This window comes from Argiope bruennichi, chromosome 3 (genome assembly GCF_947563725.1).
Source record: "Argiope bruennichi chromosome 3, qqArgBrue1.1, whole genome shotgun sequence".
Classification (NCBI taxonomy): domain Eukaryota; kingdom Metazoa; phylum Arthropoda; class Arachnida; order Araneae; family Araneidae; genus Argiope; species Argiope bruennichi.
The window spans coordinates 22,045,315-22,065,814 of record NC_079153.1 but is presented as its reverse complement, the minus strand read 5'-3'; the positions used below and the strand labels follow the sequence as shown (position 1 = coordinate 22,065,814).

The window sequence follows — 20,500 nt, the reverse complement described above, 5'->3', positions numbered from 1 at the left end:
ATTGAAAACACGTTGTTCTATCGTGTAATTCTCCATTTTTACGAACCCTAAACTATCAACTATCAAATGGTCTTTTTTAATAAGATTGGCAACACATTACTGCACGAATGGCGGCAAATTCAAATCTTGCGTTAATTTTGGGATACCGTTTATTAACCAGGTAAAGTGGGCAAATCCCTTGGGGCCGCAAGGTATCAAAGGTATCAAGATTTTGTTTTGTGATGTTATCAAAATAATTGAGTTTTGGGTTTTTATTAATATGTGTGACTACATTCGGGAAATGTTTTTTAAAAAATGCTGCAAAATTGTAACATTTTTGAAGTTTTGTATAAAATAGATTGAAAAAATATCAATGAAACCAAAATATATCAGTTAAACATCAAAATGTTTTTAAAAATTGGCAAAAGGTGCGGATTTTTCGGTTAAAAACAGGTATAAAGTAAATAAAACTTTTAATTTAAGTGTTTATCAAATAGTTTGTTCAAAATGTTGCAGATAGCTTAATATATATTTTTTCATGTTCTGGAATTAAAAAAGGGCTCTCCTTCTGTCTAGTTTTTAAATATTGAGGTTCGACTGATAAATATAAAATTTTAATTTTTTTTTTTTTTTTTTTTTTTTTTTTTTTTTTGGCGGCGGCGGGGGGCATTGCGAAGCATTAAAGCAACTATATAAAGAATATTTTTGAACGAACAGACAGTTTATTCTCCAGTTCAGGAATTGCAAAATATATTGATTATTATAAAAATCTGAACAGAAAATTTGCATTGGATTTTAATTTGTGACGCTTTTTGTAAAGCTAAAGCTTTCTGCCAAAATTTAGAATTTGAGAAAATAGCAATGAAAGTTTTAAAATAGCATTCAAACAAATCTTATACAAATATAAAAGTCATTGTAACTTTCCGAGAATAAGCTTAGAAACAAAATTCAAACGGTTCTATTGAAAAGATTGTTCTGAAATTAAAAATATGGAATAAGAAAATGTTTCGTATTTTGCAAAAAAAAAAAAAAAAAAAAAAAAAAAAAAAATCAACTTTTTAACATAGTCACTTCTCTTATTTTACAAGGTCGTTGCGCTCAAATAAAATCTAGCAAAATTAAAAATTTTCATTATTTTTCTAATAATATTTCTAATTTATTACCTTTTAACATACTTTGTTTACGTTGTTTTATAATTCTAAAAGGATACATAACATAATAAATAATCCAAGAAAGATACCCAATCTTGAAGTTGACTAGTATCTGGATTATGTTAAAAAGTTGAGTAATTTTTTTTCTATTTTATTTAAAATTACTTTTAAATTTAAATTTTAACTTTTTTAATTATTAAACTAATTTTTAGAATTTTTAAACTTTTTAAATCCAAATTTTAATTTAAAGTATAAATTTTCTTTAAAATTTTAAATTTTAAATAAAAATATTGAAAGCAATTTTCTTGAAACTGAACCAAAATTAATCATATTATTTCAATTTGTCATATTTTGTTACTTAAAACTGTTTGTGTAAAGATTAAAATTTCAATCTATTATAAAAAACATCTTGATTTTAGAAATTGAGGAGTAGAAGGAAAAAAAAAGCGTGTGCAAAACTTATATTGCCTAAGTATCCCCCCCTAAGAGATTACTCCGACGCTGCTTATGTACAAAACTCACATATATTTGCTTAGGTAATAAATATTCTTTATTACCATTTGTTATTAGACCCCCGGGGGGCACCTCGAAAAGAGGATGAGATGCTTCCGGTATGGTGGTTGGATCTCACCACCCTGGAGAGTACCCAAAAAGGATGGGGATTTGGCTCCTCCGTCGACGATGAGACGTACTTCCTTCGGTAAGGGTTGTACTGTGGCCGGTGATGGCCCTTAGAATTCAACCACAGTTCCAGCCAGTGTTGCTGCTGCGGCGGTCTGGTCATTCAGTTTTCTTTAGCTGGTCGGAGAATAGTGATATGACTTACCATTTGTTATCCGAAAAAGAAAGAGATTAACTATAAATTCTATAATAGAAATAAAATAGAATTTATAGGTGACTTAGATAGGCTGATTGCCCAGAAAAAAGACTTGCAAACTATTAAACAGACAACTTGGAAAATCTTAGTCGAGAACAGAACGGTATGGAATGAAATTTTGAGGAAGGCTAGGCCTCATCCGGGACTGCCGTGCCAGAGAAGAAGACACTTTATTTACATCACTTAGTTAAATCATTCTTTCTAAAATACATCATAGGACAATGAAAATAAATTTGAATACTCACCCATTGACAAATCTGTGGAAATCCATGATCACAATCTCCCTGGTGGCCTTGAGGAACTCTTTGACCTGCCGCACAACGTCCATGACCGTGATGTCCGTTTTGAAACTGCTGTGGGTAATCCAGAACTTCTCGTTGGGCGAGTCGCTAGTTTGCGAATAAGCCACTCTTAGGTCCAGGTACCGGATGCCGAACACCAGCTGATTCCAGATGCTTTCTTCCTATCCGAGAATTCAAGAAAATTGGAATCATTGCACACATAACGTAAGATTATTATCTCTCTTTACTACTAATAAAGAGGAAGTGTGTGTGTGTGTGTGCCTTAGCAATCTATAAGATGGTACGACATGTCTCAGGACTTCGAGGACTCAACAGAATCTACTTCTCCTCCATCCCCTGCCAAACCTCAAAAACATAAAAGAAAATACATTATACTCATAAAATATAAGCGCATGCAGTAATCCTTCGTCCTTTTACTTTTGTGCATCACTGTTCCCTGTTCATCTGTTTTTAATATAAAGCAAAATATTGTATGGATATTTAAAAAATTATAGATTGTTTATAAAGTTTTAGCATTTTATCTATTTTATTACGTTTATGTAGATGTAATTATTCTTAGCTTACCCTTTGATATTTAGACATATTGTGCATTCAACATTTTGCGTTTGCGATTTTCTATAACAGCCACCAATCAATATTGAAAATTAATATTTAGATTTTACTTTGTGTAGTTTTCACGTTTTTAGAATTTTAATCCATTTATACCATATCAACAAATGTTTTAGCATCTTGATCTGATCTATCATATGCTTGGCGCCGTATAGTCAAACATGGCTCTTGCGCCAATAAAGTTCAACCCACCAATTACAAGATAGACCATTTGACTTAGAGCTACCAAATTTGGCAAAGATGTACTTTGGAGGATGAGAATATGATCGCCAGGTAGAATGTTTTTAAATATAGAGTAAAATGTAAATTAATAAAGATTTTGGCAATTTTTTCGTTGTATCTCCCAAAAAATTTTATTGCGCTAAATTCACTTTTACATTTATTTTAAAACTAGCCGCCTTTGGCGACCAGCCGCCTCGCCAATCTTAATGTTTGTTAAAATTTTAATAATTAAATATTTTATGCAATTCCTACTTTAATAGCTTCTTCATCAAAATATTTTAAAACTTCAAATTTTGATTGTCATATAATTCATTTATTATATTAGAAAGGCCTTCAGTTATAACGTAATATGTATCTCTCTAATTTCTAATACGCTTGTGCCAAAACAGTTCACTGCAACTGGCTGCGAAGCCACTCAAAGTATCCGATACTTTATAGAAATCAGAAAAGCACCCGTAGAATTTATGCTTTAAATTAAAGTGGAAAGAATTAATCTTCAATTAATATAATAATATTTTTTACTGAAACAAAGCTTTTTTTTTTATAATCTGATTACTGAAAATAGAGTCACTCAGCGTTTAAACTTTATGGGCACTAAAGAATATCTTTTTTAATTTATGTAATATCTCAAGAATTTGTCAACAAAATTTTCTTAGATTCATCATGAACAGATCGATTCATTAACAATGTTTCATTTTAAATGCATCAAACACTAAGAAAATAAAACGAATCGTTTAAAATAAACTGTTGAAAACAGGTTTTAAAAAAAACTACTTAAAAAACGATGTACTTAAAACTATAAGCATATACAATAAATATATAACTAACATAAATACATTTTAATTACAAAAGCATACAACGAACCTAAAAATAATTTAAATCCAGTCCGCATCTGTTGATAATAATTGTCAACACAATGCGGAATTCAGAACACAATGCGCATGCGTGAATTTTCAACGCCAGTTACGTAACGCAAATACGTGGTTTTTTCTACGCCAGTTGGGGTAACGCTATGCGGATTAGAAATTTTTAATTTCCTTTATTCTGTTTTATTTTAATTCAAAAGTACTTCAGAATGAATCTGAAAGATCGATTAATTAACAATGTTTAATTTTAAATGCACCAAACATTAAGAAAATAAACAGAATCGTTTGAAATAATCCGCCGAAAAATATTAACCCTAGCCTCATTACTGTTGGGAGAAAAAAAACCCTGAAGCCTTACTCATTTGGCGGTGGGGAAAATGGAAGATTTTTTTGGCGGGAAAGTTAGTTTTTAATTAATAATTAAAATTCTAACTAAAAATTCGAAAAAAGGAACCCCAGGTGCACATTCCCAACCAAGGTATACATGTACCAAATTTGGTAGCTGTAGGTCAAACGGTCTGGCCTGTAGAGCGCCAACACACACACACACACATTGAGCTTTATTATAAGTATAGATTACTGCAAATATCACTTTAATACATTCACTGTCATTTTTCAAGCTTGTGATTAGAATTTACACTTACTATCTAATTAGATAGTAGGTGTGAATCATAGGCGATTCACATAGTAAAGAGCGTGTCAAAACAAGGAGATATAAATTCAACGTAAACGTGTTCTACTCGCATCAAATTCTACGCCGAATGATAACTTCTGTAGTCAACCGAATATATATATATATATATATATATATATATATATATATATATATATATATATATATATATATATATATATATATATTGCAATTGCATGATTATCGGCAATACATGTCACTATTACGATGAAATTCAAATGGTTTCTCTCATTTCATCAAATATTTAATCTCGTCACTTTCTTCCATTGTTGAAAGACGATGGATGAATGATTCTCTTTATTATCAGCATAGTTTACATAAGGAATCAGAAAAAGAAGTTAAGTGGCTGCAAAAGACAACGTGCAATTTGAAATAAAATATTCGAGCCTCGACATACTTTGTGATGCCACTATAGATGCCACTAGACTCAACTCTAATTAGAAGGGTCATATCGCAATAAACCGAGTACGTATAAGGCTATTAAAACCGCAAGGCTTTAATGTTTGTCAAAATTTAATAAAAACTAATTATTTGAGAGAATCATAAAGAGGAATTTATTCATAGAAGATTTCATTGAAATTAGATCAAGCCAATATTTTCGGGGAAGGCACTGGTTGTCAAAGGCGATTAACTTCTGGATTAATTGTCAATAGTAATTTCTTTTGGTTTTTTTTTTTTAACCGATATGTGAGTTTTTGAATAATATTAGAAAAAATTCGAATAATACATGAAAATTGGAAATTATTATTTTCATTTTAAGGGTAAAAAAACATTTAAGAAACTCCTGACCAAATCAGAAACCGATGGTTCGTCGAGAGGAAAAATATTATAGCTTTTTTTCTGTAAATAGAGATATGCATTGTTTTTTAATTTCCATTTCAAAGTTTTGATGATACATATTTCAGTTTATTTGAAACATTTGGATCAAGATGATTCAAAATTTTGAAATGAAAAATTTGGATTAGTTTATATGTTTATTTTAAGATCCAAATTCAATTTGTAGTATTTCTTTTATCTCTAATGGCGAAAATGCGATTCCATATAAATCTATTCCATTTTCCATATAAATCTATTTTGAATGATCTAAATGTGTATGAAGTAACATACTTTCTTGATAATAGAGCTAGGGATTGCAATACCGGACCAAAATTTCAATACCGGTATTCGGTATTTTTTAGATCTTAATAGCGGTATTAGAAATTTTAGAAAAAGAAAGAAAACACAGGTGTTTCTTTGTTTTATTTGCCAGTTTTATTAGAAAGGGTAAATATCACAAAAAATAATTTGTATCTTATAAATTATAACAGTATATAGAGAATCACAAAAAAATAAAGGAACAACTTATTTATTTAAATCACAAAAAAAGTGTAAATATCACTATTCAGTCAGTGGTACTATTACAAATTTTTGAAATGTGATCTTAAAAAACATAATGCATTAATTGTACTATAATAAAGCCTGAAAAGTAATTTTGTGTAAAAATGACCAGCTGTCGAAAACGCTCTTTCGGCATCTACGCTAGTTGGTGATACTGTTAGCAATACGCGATATACTTTTTCCAAGTATTTACCTCTAAATCCCACATCTTCAAATAAATCGATTTCTCGTCGGATGGTTTTGGATATAGCTGATTTCTGTATTGTATTTTGGTTCATTGAAATTTTTTAATTCATCGCTAATTCTAATTTTTGTTCAAGAGACAATTCCTTTTCATTATCGACATTAGTGTCATCATAATCTTCGATAATTGAACCGAATTCTTCTGAATGTGGATAGGTTTGTGGTAAAAAAAGAAACGTTTGTGGGTAAAGAAAATTTACTATAAACTTAATCAGATTTGAATTGAATATTTTCTTTTCTTCTTTTTCATTTTTAAAATCACTATAATTATGTAAATACCATAAGACATTTTCTATTTCGGTATGCCGTTCTTCTGTGCGATTTTTCAATGTAATATATAATTCTTCAGATAGTGATGTGTGCTGTTCTTTCATGTTGCAACATGAAATTTATTGTTGCATTAGCTATTAATAAATTAAAATCACTCCGACATAATGCCTCTATAGTCAGTTTTATTGGAAGTAGAGCTGATATAGTTCTGGATATTAAGTCGAATTCACTGTCTGAAAAATTAATTTGCAGGTTTAAGTCGATTATTGCTTTTTGGATTGGATTTCTAAATTTCAAAAATCGTTCCATCATTAGGAGTAAACTGTTCCAACGTGTCTTAGAATCTATTATTAACATATATTCTGTTTTATGTTCAGTTAGTATATATTTTTGTAATATGGCATTTTTTTGTAGAGGAAAGTTTAAATATCTTAACAATTTTTCGAACTTTATAAATTATAGGAAGCCATTCTTGATGAGTTAATATTTCATCCTCATTAGCAATATCTTCTTCCACAATTACATTGTCATTATCTTCATTGTCAATATCACTCTCACTCTTACTCTCTTCAATTTCAGAATCCGAAGTTTCTATATACACAGTATTTGGATTCTTCTGTTCTTTATTTTTTTGGTATAATACATCTATTACTCCTAATTGAATTCCATGAGCATAGCACAATTGCTGATTTGCACCAATCAACTTTCCTAATTTTTTCATAACTGTTGCTCCATGTGTCGTTATGAATACAATATCTTTTTTCAGGGATAATCCATGTTTCGCTGATTTAGATTTAAACAATTAATTAAGCCATTAATTAGCTAATTAATTTCGCCAGTTAGGGAGACATAAAAACAAAAACGTATACTATTTTGCTATGTTGGCGATCCCTGAACACATAGTGGAGACCATTTTAAAAATCTCTAGTAAATACCGAAAAACCGGTATTTAAACTTGTGAATACCGGTATTACGAAATTGTAAAATGGCTCAAAATACCGGTATTCGGTATCCCGGTATACCGGTATTGCAATCCCTAAATAGAGGCTCTTAACACCAACACAACTTAAACTTTCGCTTATTTTGGACGGCGTATCATGTAGAACTTGAATATTAATGATGTAATATAATTCTCTCAATCGTATTTTGCGGTCCCCCAGAAGTTCGATTAGTAAGAATAAATGTAATTAAATAGTTTTAAATTGGTGTACTAAACAGAAAAAAAAATATTTTAATTATTTTCCGCTTATTTTTCTTTGATTTATAATTCATTAAAATCTTCCTTTCTTTCTTCACTTTTTAAGTTCAATTTTGCTACTAGTGATACCATTCATATGAACTCAAAATTTAATTGAATGAATCTTTTCATTAATGATCGAATTCTGAAAATATTAAAATGATTTATAGTCATCGAAAATATATAAATATATAAAATTTGTGAATTCTAATTCATCAAAAAGTGAGGGAAAAATAAATACCAAAATTTCATTTTTACAAGCATGGAACAAATAGTATAATAATAATAAAAAAAAAAAATAACTACACATTTTTATTAAATAAAAAAAATTAAAATTTTTTAAAAAACAATTTTTTAAGCTTAATTATTTTCAACATTATCAAGCCGGCGTCCTGGCATAGAGGTAGCGCGTCTTTCACGTGACCTGAGGGTCTTGGATTCGAGTCCCGGTTCTGGCATGGTTGTTCTTTATCTGTGAGATGTGTGAATGTGCCCCCCCCCCCCTTTAAAAAGGGGTTGTGCAAGCGAATGTGATGCGTGAATAGCTAAGACGTATTCTTGGCCTTAGTTGGCGCTACTAAAACAAGAGACGCTCGCTTGGCTTAAAATCGCTGATTCGTCAGCGAGCTTGAACATGACAAGTGCCATTATAAACAACATTATCAGATCATGAAATCAGTTTTTTTTTCCCATTCGTCACCAGATGGCACCTCGAGCAAACCATCAAAATTTGATTAAATGAATTGTTTGCCAGATAAGTAAATTTTGGAAATATCAAAAGAATCGAGGGTAAGTAAGCACACGAAATTTTAAAACTGTTCCACAACAAGAAGTGAGCGAAAAAAAAAATTCCATTCAACATTCCATTTATGAAAGTAATCAAGATAAAGAAAAGTGTCTAAATACTGACTCTAATTTCAAGGTTACTTGTTTGCTCAGAAACAGAGTTTACACAAACTCACCTGCGTGTAGAGGTACCGTGTGAACATCGTGTCTTCTTGAGCATTGAAGGGAGAATAACATCCAGCGTTATGTGTCCCTGGTATCATGAGGTCTAACAGAGTGAGATTACCAAGTGTAGACCGGGATTCGTGCATCCAGTGAGGTCGGGATCTAATGCAATTGGAAGTGACCAAAACATCATTGAGACGATACGCGATCCAGAAACCCAAACAGGAACTGGTAAGGTTGCTCTTGTAGAAGACTTGTTCCGGGAACTGTACTGATGTTCTGGAAGTAAAAGAATGTATTTATAGGAATGCTGCTGAGATACTATTTTTTCAGACATTTGAATTGGTTGTGTAAAACAGTTAAACAGTTACGATCTCATAGTTAATTTTTATACATGCTTAACTTTATTCGCACAATCATAAATCAGTCAATTTAAGCATTAAATAAAAACATGTTTTAGTTATGAAATATCAAAACATATGTTGGAATTTCACATCTCATATGGCGCAGGTCAAAAGGACAGGGAAAACTCAGTTTACCGTTACAGATGGCGATGGACAATTATAATCTAGACATAGTATGAAATGAAGACTCCTGAAAATGTCTGTATGTTTGAAAGAGAAAAATTCGAGAAATATTTAACTGATATTGGAGATATTTGTACCATTTTGTAGGGTATTTATTGGGGAAGGTTTTAGTATATTGAATTCATACCAAAATAAAAAAAGTATTATAATAGCGATACTTTCTACAGTTACATCCAAACAAAATCTTTTTGTCTTGACACCAGGTGGAAAAACAGCCAGTATAGTTTACAAATAAATGTTATGAAACAATCAGACTTTTTTTTTTCCATATCAGATTATACAGAGTTGATAACCAAGTGTGAAACAGTGGGTACGATGACTTATTTGTATATTTTTAAATTTTAAAACAGCTTTTCTATTGTATATTTTTAGTGAATTGTTTTATCTATGAACATGTAATATTTTTACCTTTTTAACAGTCGAAATGTTTCTGAATGTGTGCTATAAAAAATTGTTTTGTAGTTATTTTTGATGATTTCTAAATATATTTTTATGTTTGTTTGATGTTGTGTGACATGCCCATGTCATATCGGGTGGAGGTTAGACTTAAGTTTAAAGCTAATTTTTCCTTTTTGATGTTATGTCACGGGCAACTCTGTAGGGGTGTAGCTAGTTTAGTATGAAGCACAAAATCCACCATAATGTATCATTACTATCTGAAGAAAGGATGGTGAAGGTTAACTTGCTATTATCCTTCCTTTTCCACTATTCCTCTCGCTATATGTTCAGGTGTTGCAGAGGAAGATAGAAGAAGAACAGAAAAGGAAGTACTGGATTTTCAAAGTATACGAAAAAGTATTTCAAAGTATATGAAGACAACACTGTCACTGGTTTTACTTGTAATTAAATTAAGACATGAAATGAAACAGCAAAAATAAATATAAAAATAGGAGCAGTAAATGGAAATCACCAATAAATATATATAAGTTTATATATATAGTTTAGTGTTTATACTATTGCTTGAACTGTCTTCATTTCAGAAATAGTGAGCAAGGAATTACTTATGATAACCACTTGTGGTTGTAGGGCGGATAGTAACTAGGGCTGCGCCGCTGGACAGAGAAGGATCCCGGCCATACAGGTGCACACTGACGCCTTCGATATTCGGGAGGTTGAGCCAGTTCAACTCCAAGAGACGGGCGGCACCGGATTGAGATACCACAGAAGAAACCGTCAGGTAGACGTTTGGAACATCTAAGAAACGAAGTACGAAAACTCTCTTCAGATATAACAAAGAAATACTCCGTATAATAAAGAATGACTCACTTCAAAACTTTAAAAAAATGCATCTATTTCATAATCCCAACGTGATAGGGTTAACGCCAGAGAAAAATATTGATGAATTAGTATTTAAACCAAACTCTTGATTTGGTTTAGTTACATGCAAATTTTGTTGAAATATTATATTAATAGTACACATTTACATAATGTATTTACAGTTTTTACAAATAATAAAGCATGCTTAATAATCCATCTTACTATATCAAAATTAAAAAATCTTGAAAATCTAACATTCTTATAAAAAGAAATATTTGTTTGTTTGTGTGTATGTATGCGTATGTTTATATTTAAGATATCTAGATAAACCTAACGCAGTTAATTTGGCGCAAAAGTAGTTGTAATAATGACTCAAAGCGCTTTGAAAATTAAATTTTAAAATTTATTAATGAAAAAATATTTTATGTTTTGAATTGTTTTGGATAAAGGTTTGCAAATATTTCACGGTAATATCGTATTTAACAATTGTAAAAAATTTTTATCGGAATAGAAGAGAAAAAAATAAGTGTCGTTATAAACAATTTAATTTCACTTTTGCATAATTCGCAGAATTTTTAAATGCAAATCTTCACTTAATATTTAAACTAACAAAGATATTATATCAATATTTTTAGATGAAACTCAGTTATTCTTGTCTATGACTCTTGTTGAATGCAAAGCATGTGGTTGTACGCATAGCTCGTAAACTGATAAAAGAGATTAAATTAGTAGAAGGACTTTTTTTTTTGTTGCTAATTTAGAAAAGAGGAATACCTTCAGTTTGGAAGGCAAAAAACGACTAATAGCTTGTTCAGGATTCTGAAAAGGCTTGCAAAAATCATTGGAAACTACTAGCCGACTAAGAGAAAGAAAGTTAATTACATTAACCATAATTTTAATTGCGCTAGTGAAAAGGAATTATTACATATTATCACGTAGATACTTTAGTATAGAACTCAATGACACACACGCGAAGTAGAGCTAAACCAATTTATTAATTGAACTGAGAACACAGTGAATGACTGATCTTCTGCTTTTATACTAGCAGGGAAAGTTCCAGAAAACTTTTCTGGAGACAGTAAGAAAAGTTCAGAACACTTGTCTGGTAAACTAAAGAAAGGTCCAGAATCTTTTGGAACATGAAATAAAGGGAAACATAAAATCAATGAATTAGATATTTACAGAGACTGTGAATCGCATTGCCTCTAGAGGGATTCGAACTCACAATCGCTTGATTATGAGATCAGTGCTTTGACCATTCGGCCACAGAGAGTCAGTCGACAGCCTCTTTTCAATGCGGCAATATACAGGGTTATCAAGAAATAAGGTGCCCTCTTCAGAGGGCTCTAAAATGATCCAAATGAGATATCGATCCAAATGAGATAAAATTTGAACAGATGATGCGCTTTACACTTATTAAATATAAAAAATTAGTACAAAAACTCACCGGTAGGTGGCGTTTTAATACACTTTGGTTTATAATTGTTAAATAAAGTAAAATTAAAATTGCTCAGTATGACCTCTTTCATTTTCAACAATATGTTCCAATAGGAGAACCATACATTTTCTATAGATGACCGGAGGGAGCCTGCCGGAATATTAAGAATATGACGAAGAATGTTTTCCTTCAGATCTGGTAGAAGAGATAACCTTTGACGGTAGATATTATCCTTAAAATAACCCCGCAACCAAAAGTCGCAAAGGGTGATATCCGGCGAGCGAAGAGGCCATGCTATTGGGAAATGACGGCTGATAACTCGTGCTTCTGTGAAATGCTGTATTAACAATCTCTTTACATGACGATCAATATGAGGTGGTGCACCAATTTGCATGAAAATGATGCCTTGGGATTACAAAATCCCTCAGCATAACATGGTACCGTTGTCCTGTGACGGAACAGGTTTGGATTCCATTTGAAGTTATCTCTTCAAAGAAATACGGTCCAATGATAAAGGTAGCTGTAAAACCACACCGTACTGTCACTTTTTCAGGGGGGGGGGGCTGGAAAAGCTTGCAAGGGTTGTTCCTTGATACCGTGAGGGTTTTCCTGTGCCCCAATTCGATAGTTGTGGAGGTTAACTTATCCAATCAGGCAAAACTGGGTCTCATCACTCCACAGAATGTTCCATGGCCAAGTTGTGTCAACCACCATTCGAGCAATTAACTGAAGCGCAAAAGTTTTACGGGCCTCTAAATCCCCGTCCTGAAACAGGTGCACAGACTTGATTTTGTATAGATAAAAATGCAAAATATGCCATACGATTTTTCGTACAGTTGAATACGGCATATCCAGAAACAACTGGCAAAACAAAGGAAACAACTGGCAAACTCACACTATTATGCGGCGACTGATTGCTGGCTTCAATGAGAGCGGTCGCAACATTTTCGACGCTATAAGACGGGAATTTTTTTCGTCCTCTACCTGGAAGAATGCTAAGTTGCCCAGTTTCTTTCAAATTTCAGTATCATCTTGCGTAGGGCACCTGGAGACATTGGACCTCTTCGTATCTTCTACAATGAAATTCCTTTAGAGCTGCAACGGAGTTTTGTTGATTCTGGTAGAACAATTTCACCAGTAGCGCTTTTTCTTGCAACGTAAGCATGACGAACAGAAGAAAAAACTAATGCTCGGGCAAAATCCGCCTTTTTTTTTATCCAAAGAAAAATGATAATAGAAATGCGCTGTAACACAAATTATGTTTCACATTTTCAATATATGCAAATAAATGCCATTTGTGTTACAGCGCCATCTATTGGTGAATCTTTGTACTAAATTTTTAAATTAATACATGTAAAACGCATCATCTGAATAATCTGTAGTTCAAATTTTATGTTATTTGGACCAATAGAACGCATTTTAGAGCCCTCTGAAATGGGTAACTTATTTCTTACTAACCTTGTATATTCTTTGCAATATGTGATAGGCAAAAACTCAAACAATTACGGAACGCTGTTTATTATAGCTAGTTTAATCGTTCGATCATGTTACATTTTAAAGTAATTGACATATTTGAACTGAATTTACTTTTAAATTGAAATAATCAGTGTGCAACTAACATATTTTAAAGGATTGTTGTTTATTTTCACATACATATTTTTTTAAACTGTAAAGCGCTGAAATATTCAAATTAACTGTGAAATAGTGTTTGTGGGAATTTGTATGTACGGTCTCGAGATAGAAAGATTACATGTTCAAGACCTGATTTCATTGAATATCAACTGCGCATTTGGAATTGAGGCCCTTTAAATTTGTCATCATAGGATCAAACAAGCTCTTTCTATTTAAAGACTATGATATCGTCTTTCGTACCTTACCACGTTTCAAAATCATCAGGTATGTCTCATTTGGTTTAAAAAAGAGATTCTATTCTAATTGAACTTAACTAAAGTGAACAATTCTGATGAAGTGTTAGTTTTTTAAGTATTATTAACTTGAAGTATCGTTATGTACAGAAATATTGAGTGAACTTTCGATTTTCTGGTGTTCTAGCAACAGGGTTCGTCGCAATTCTAATAGATTTTCAAAGCAATGAGATGATTTTAAAGTTTATAATTGGGGATTATATATATTATTATATTTAGTTGGCTTTAAACCCTTTTATGAACAAAGTTTCTTGGCTTTGTTTTAATAGCTATAATGGCTCTCTCTGTCTCCCTCTTTTCCTTTTTTCTTTTAGTTAACTCTATGTATGGAATATATCTGATTGTTTCTGTTTTCTCCTTCACCAGCGACATGTAAAAATTCCATAATGACTTCATTACCTCTGTCAAGTAAGAAGCTCTCATATGCTTGGCATTGTACTGCAAAGAGCAGACCCAGAATTGGCCGCCACAGCCATAAGTTATTCTTCGGAGACATTAGGGACATTAGGATTTAAAACCTGAAAGAGAAAAAGAAATTTATTCAAATATTTTGAAAAAAAATTCTACAAACAGTACGCGATACTAACACTGTACCAATATTTTTAACCCTTATTTGTGGGCTGTATGTACATAAGCTGCATACATCAATAGAATTTCCATTTCTTCGTGGTGCTGATTTGTTTCTAATAAGCAAATATACAAGGTGTTTAAGAATTCGTGTTCTAAACCTTAGGAGAAAAAACAGTAACATTGAATCTAATAATATTCTACAGTGAGCTTGCGATCGAAAATTCACTTATAAGTTAGGAATAGTAACAATCTTAGATACAAATAAATCTATTAGACGCAAATACAGAAGTGTCGCTAAGTTTCTAAGTTACTTTGTGTCATTTGATTGCACCTAATAATAAGATTGCGTCTGATGTCTAACTCTCTACCTCATGTTATATAACATTGTTAGATTCAGTGGGTTCTTCTGTTCCCTAATATTTGGACCAATTTCTGAGATACCTTGTAGAGTAATACTTCTTAGTTCTATCATTGCAAGATAAACAATAGCAATTTGCCGCTATTCGATGTACCACGCATCATAATTTTAGATTACTTCTAAAATGGGAGAAACACCGATTTCTTCACTAAAATCACCCATTTAAAAAAGAGTTATTATTTCTATTAGATGCAATCTAAAAATGAAGCTATTTTACGTCTTGAACTAAAAGCATGAAAATAATTATCCCCTTGGCAACTTTTACAAATTCTTAGTTTCAAATGCTCTTCCTTTTTTATTATCAAACAATTTTAGAGCTCCAAAGAATGACAATGATAATTATTTGTAATTAAAAATTAGAGTGCAGTCAGTCATGGTGGCTTCAAACAGCTTATGGGACTAGGCAGTTTCTTGAAAATTTCTAATAAAATAAATCATGTAGCCAACTAAAAAAAATTAAGTTATAAGTAGAGGGACACACAATCGGTCGACTAGTTTTAGATCTTAGAATTAATGTCTTTTTAATGTCACTAGTTCAGGTGATCTTAAAAAGACATTATTTTTAAGACGCCATCGAACTCAGCAGAGATAATCGCACTATAAAATATAAGGTCGTTTTTCATGCACAATACTTGATTTTTAAAATAAAGACATAACATTATTTAAAACTAGGTTCTTCTGCGTATGTCTCTTGTGAGATTTAAAAGCAGATAATAGATAAGCATGTCAAAAGTATTCGTATTGAAATATAGTCCTAATGAAACTGAATTATTGTTTAGCATATATTGCAATTTATAATATTGTTCCTCGCGTAAACAATTACTTATTGTATTAGGGTTTTTTTTTTTTTTGCTTTGTTGGAAGGTAAACTTTATTTTATCACTAGCAGAATGCACTATCTTTATTTTCCTCTTGTTGGAATGTATTGAAATAGTTGAAATCAATCGGTGGATACTTACCCATTAAAGGAAACGCGTAAACCGCACAAAACGCCAAGGCCTATTGTTGCAGAAAATGCTATTATTGCATGACAATATCGGAGAACAAAGCTTTCTAAGCATTGGACATTTGGATTTTGAAGTCATGGAACTACCAGTCTGCAGTCTGGATCTACTTTCACTTAATTGGAACTTTCTAATATGCATTTTGCAGGCGCTCTTTGTTTATAGAATTGTGCATGAAAGAAATGAGGTATATAGCTGCCTCTTTTTATCTTTTTTTTATATAAAGTCTGTTTTTATCTAAAGTCTGTTTTTGATACTTTGACTATAAAAACAGATTTTCTGACAAAGTCAAAAGAGAATGTCAAGAATTGACATCTATATATAATACATGCGCTAGTTTTATTAACTTACTGTTGGGAAAATATGCGAAAATAATTATTTTTGTTTGTTCTTTGAACTATGCTATTAGATCGGAATTAGATCAGAAGATACGCGAAGATAAGATAAAGAAAAGAATTTAAAAATATTCATCTACGAGTCTTAGGAATTTTATTCAATGACATTTCTTTTATTTGTCAACTCACAAAGATTAAAATGAATATGCGAAATAATCTAATTATTTATTTTCAATAGAAAATTCAAAACAATATTAGAGATTATACTATTTTTCCATCCTACAGGTAGACATTATTAATAGCTGTAGGTGATTTCTTAATATTTTTGAAACCTCGAAATTCAAAAATATACAACAGCATAGTATCCTTGTCAGCTGAAAATTTCTAAAAAATTTTGATTGTAAAAAATAGATTAATAAATAATCTCTAATTCGAAACTATGTAGCTTAACTTAAATTAATTTTTTAAACTCGATTTATTTACTTTTATTTTCATACGGAGGTGGAAAAAATGACAAGGCCTGATAAAATTTTCCAATATTTTTTAAACTATTATAATATTATATATTAAATCTCTTTGGGAGTTAAATATCTAGCAGGAAAAAGTTATTTCATTTTAAAAAATTTAATAATTTTTTATGTTTTATATTTTAATCATTTTTATATATTTGTACAGAGTGAAAGTAAGAAAAAAAAATAAAGCCAGTCAGTTTTTAACATTATTCGGAATTTATTTTTATTCTGAATCAATTAATAGATGATACAAAAAGCTTTTAGCCAAGCGATTTTAGTTCTTTTTTTTAGAATTCAATCGCAAAGGAAACGATTTTATTAAAAAAAATTTGAAACTGCATATGTTAATTTTATTGATACATAAGATGTTGCTTATTTTCACCATATATTTTGAATAGTAAAATTTCTTACATAAATATATTTTTTGTTCATCGTTGTTATGTAGTACTCTTTTATTTCTCTTACTTTTACAGTAAATACTTATTTATTAACGCTATTTTTGTTTTCGGTTAAAAGTATTTTTGAAGAGATCAAAATATTTTTTCAGTTGTGTGACGAAGAAGGAGCTAAGTTTCTTTGTTTTAGAGAAGGTGGTTTGTCTTCCAGAGAAATTGCAAAACGATTATGACGCTCAAAAAGTGTCGTGAATAACTTCTTGAAAGAGTTTGACCTTTGTGCTATATATAAATGATTTGAAGAAAAAAACTGTCTATGTCTAATCGATCAAAAAAAAAGCCGTAATTAATCGAGATCTTTCTCTACACCAATATTCTACTAAAATTAAAAAGAAATTGCAGCTGTCTAGTTCGAGTAGAGCTATGCGCAATGTACTTTTGAAATTTTCACATATAAAATAGTCTTCATTAACAAAACTAAAAAATGATTAATCGTGTGAAATGGGCTAAACAGCAAAATGTCCTTGAAAATAAATGGAATGACATAATTTTCTCAGATGGAAAGAAATTTAATTTGGACGGACCTGACGACTTCTGATATTATTGGCATGCTTTACGTCGTGCACGAACAGTGTTTTTAAAGCCAATTTGGAGGTGGTAGTTTATGGTTAGAAAATCCTGTCGATACTGTTTCATTCAGTGGTGGCGGGGTGGTCAGCTGTACACAAGAAGATGGTAGTTTATGGTTTGGTGAGAATTTGCTCGTAATGGAACAACTTCGATAATCTTTTTGAAACCAAAAACTAACTCTGAAGGATATCAAAACATTCTTGCCGAAAAATTATTACCAGAAGCTTTTCTCATTACAAGTGAGCATTATATTATTCAACAAAATGTTTAATGTGGGAAAAAAAATGCAAAATTATTCAATAAAAAAAAAAAAATCTATGCCTCATCGTCTATAGAGTCATAGTTTCAAATAAATGAAGTAGATTTATTGGATTGGTCATTAAAATGCCCCGACAAGAGTTCTATGGAAAAATTGTCAGCCATAATGACTCATGATATTAGGGCAGAGGGCGTTGTTTCAACCAATAAATGTGATTTACAATATACAATCGAAAATTCGTGGGAAAAAAACATTAAAACAACATTTAGAAAGTCTTGTGGACTCTCTGACTATCTCGATTGTTAGATATCATACAAAAAGGGCAAATTTCTGAGGTATTAACTGTTTTGGGAGGTAAATTGTAACTGTCCCTATTTTATTTTCCTATTTTTTTTCGGTACAAAAATTAAACAAGAGTAAAACTGTAATAAATTAAAATGAACTATTATTCAAAATAACTTCAAAAAAATGTATTTATTTATGCTCTTATTGTTTTAAAAATTATAATACATTAAAACAAATAGTTCAAAATTGATAAATATTTTTTCGCTGCTCTTATATTTTTTTACACCACTGTACTAATATGCTCTTAATAATATATTGCAGCAATAACGCGTTCACAAAATTAAATACATATATATATATATATATATATATATATATATATATATATATATATATATATATATATATATATATATATATATATATATATATATATATTAATATCATCACAAAACATGCTGTCATAAATCCAATCATTCGAACAATAAAAAGTATTCTTGTAAAAATATATTTAAAATATTTGAGGAAGGTAATTAAAATTGGACAAAATATTGCACGGAAATAAAGATGATGTAGTGGCAAAGTTTATTTTTCGAACTTTAAAATGGTATCAAGATGCTTTTTGTGTGATGAAGTGCTCTGAAGTTCATGGGGAAAATAGTTTTGATTTATTAGGAACAAATCTCAGCCTGCATTTACTACTAAAAAAAAGTTTTTTTAACATCTCTATGTAGGATTTTTACAGCTATTCTTACATTACTCATCTTGGAAGTTACAGATAGTATGCCAGCTTATAAATGGTATAAGATAACAAAATAAAATAACTTTTCTCTTCCTGAAATATTAATAAACTAAGTATATAAATCTACTATAGCAATAGATTTTTTCTACAGTTCGTTTTCGGATGAAAAAAAAATTTCTCTGTGGTCAAATTTGACATATAAGATCAAATCATTTCCAAAAATGGATGAATATTTTCTAAAACATTAAAAAATGATAATATCATCTTTGAATTGCATTATAAATGTTACTAGAAATTACTTTTGCCCATACTAAAGAAAGTTTGAAGAAATGCTTATATACTGCAGAAACATACTTTCGCAATATTCATAAACTGAAAGATTTGACTGAATCTCATTATTTATTTGTCACATTGTATGTACATGTAACTTTGCGAATAAAAAAGCTTTTTTTTTCTCTTAAATAGGAAAAAAAATTTGAAATTTTTTTTCACAATTTTTTCCGGCAAATCCTTTTTATGCAAAGAAGTCCGTCGTGTTTACTCTCTGAAAAGAAACTCGACAGTTAATGACAGCTGCAGCGTTACCCTGTATTCGAAAGGGCATGAAAATTGGACAGCTGCCAAAGTTTGATTGCAGTTGTATTAAGAGCGAAATTTATCTTATTTGAATATGTATTCTAGGAGTTATACTTTCAATTTTGAATGTTTATTATAATTTAAAAGAATTAAAATAATTCCAGTTGAAAGTAAGTTTTAAACAAATGGGAGTGGTATTTCCAAAGCTTTCTCGCATACTCTCTAGTAAACTTGTCAGACCAGAGAACACCTTGCATGACAATGGCGTACAATAGTTAGGAAATATTAATTTTTGGAGTGAATTTAGCTGTTTTACTGAATCTATCGTATTATCCTTGGCGAGATTTTTTCCCCGATTTTTAGCATGCGGTTAATAGAATCTGAAAATCGAATATATGTTTTATGCACAATTTTTCCAACCGATGTAACAAAAATTTTACCCAAAATTACATTTGTAGCCACATAAAACCACATACCAAATGTGATGTATTTAAATAATTCCTATTTTGAGTCATGGCGTTTACATATTTCTAAAATTACAGACCGACAGACTATAAACGTCTTGTTGGATCTGACTTAAAATTCGATAGGTGGTTAGATTATAGATATTAATTCTGAGTATTGAATTTTATGCATATAGTTCTCTTCATTTTGTAATCATTGTGTTAAATCATATTCGAACAATCGGACAGACTGACTTCTTCTGAGCGGATTTTGCTCAAAATTTGAGAGAAATCTACAAATTTGGTGTAAAATCCGCAAACCAAATTTCATCCGTCTAGCTCAAAG

The 20,500-nt window shown here is 30.7% G+C and overlaps 1 protein-coding gene across 4 annotated transcripts in view; it reads right to left on the bottom strand.

Moving 5' to 3' along the window:
- The window catches only part of LOC129962631 (PI-PLC X domain-containing protein 1-like), a 39,976-nt gene that overhangs the window by 5,203 nt on the left and 14,273 nt on the right, over window positions 1–20,500 (bottom strand). For all 4 annotated transcript variants that reach the window (XM_056076486.1, XM_056076487.1, XM_056076485.1 and 1 more), the window contains exons 2-5: window positions 14,385–14,503; window positions 10,367–10,559; window positions 8,790–9,057; window positions 2,253–2,470 (exon numbers count right to left, since the gene is read on the bottom strand). In XM_056076486.1, the coding sequence (XP_055932461.1) occupies window positions 2,253–2,470; window positions 8,790–9,057; window positions 10,367–10,559; window positions 14,385–14,490 (785 nt within the window). In that variant the 5' untranslated portion in view covers window positions 14,491–14,503. The remainder of the gene's footprint in view (window positions 1–2,252; window positions 2,471–8,789; window positions 9,058–10,366; window positions 10,560–14,384; window positions 14,504–20,500) is intronic.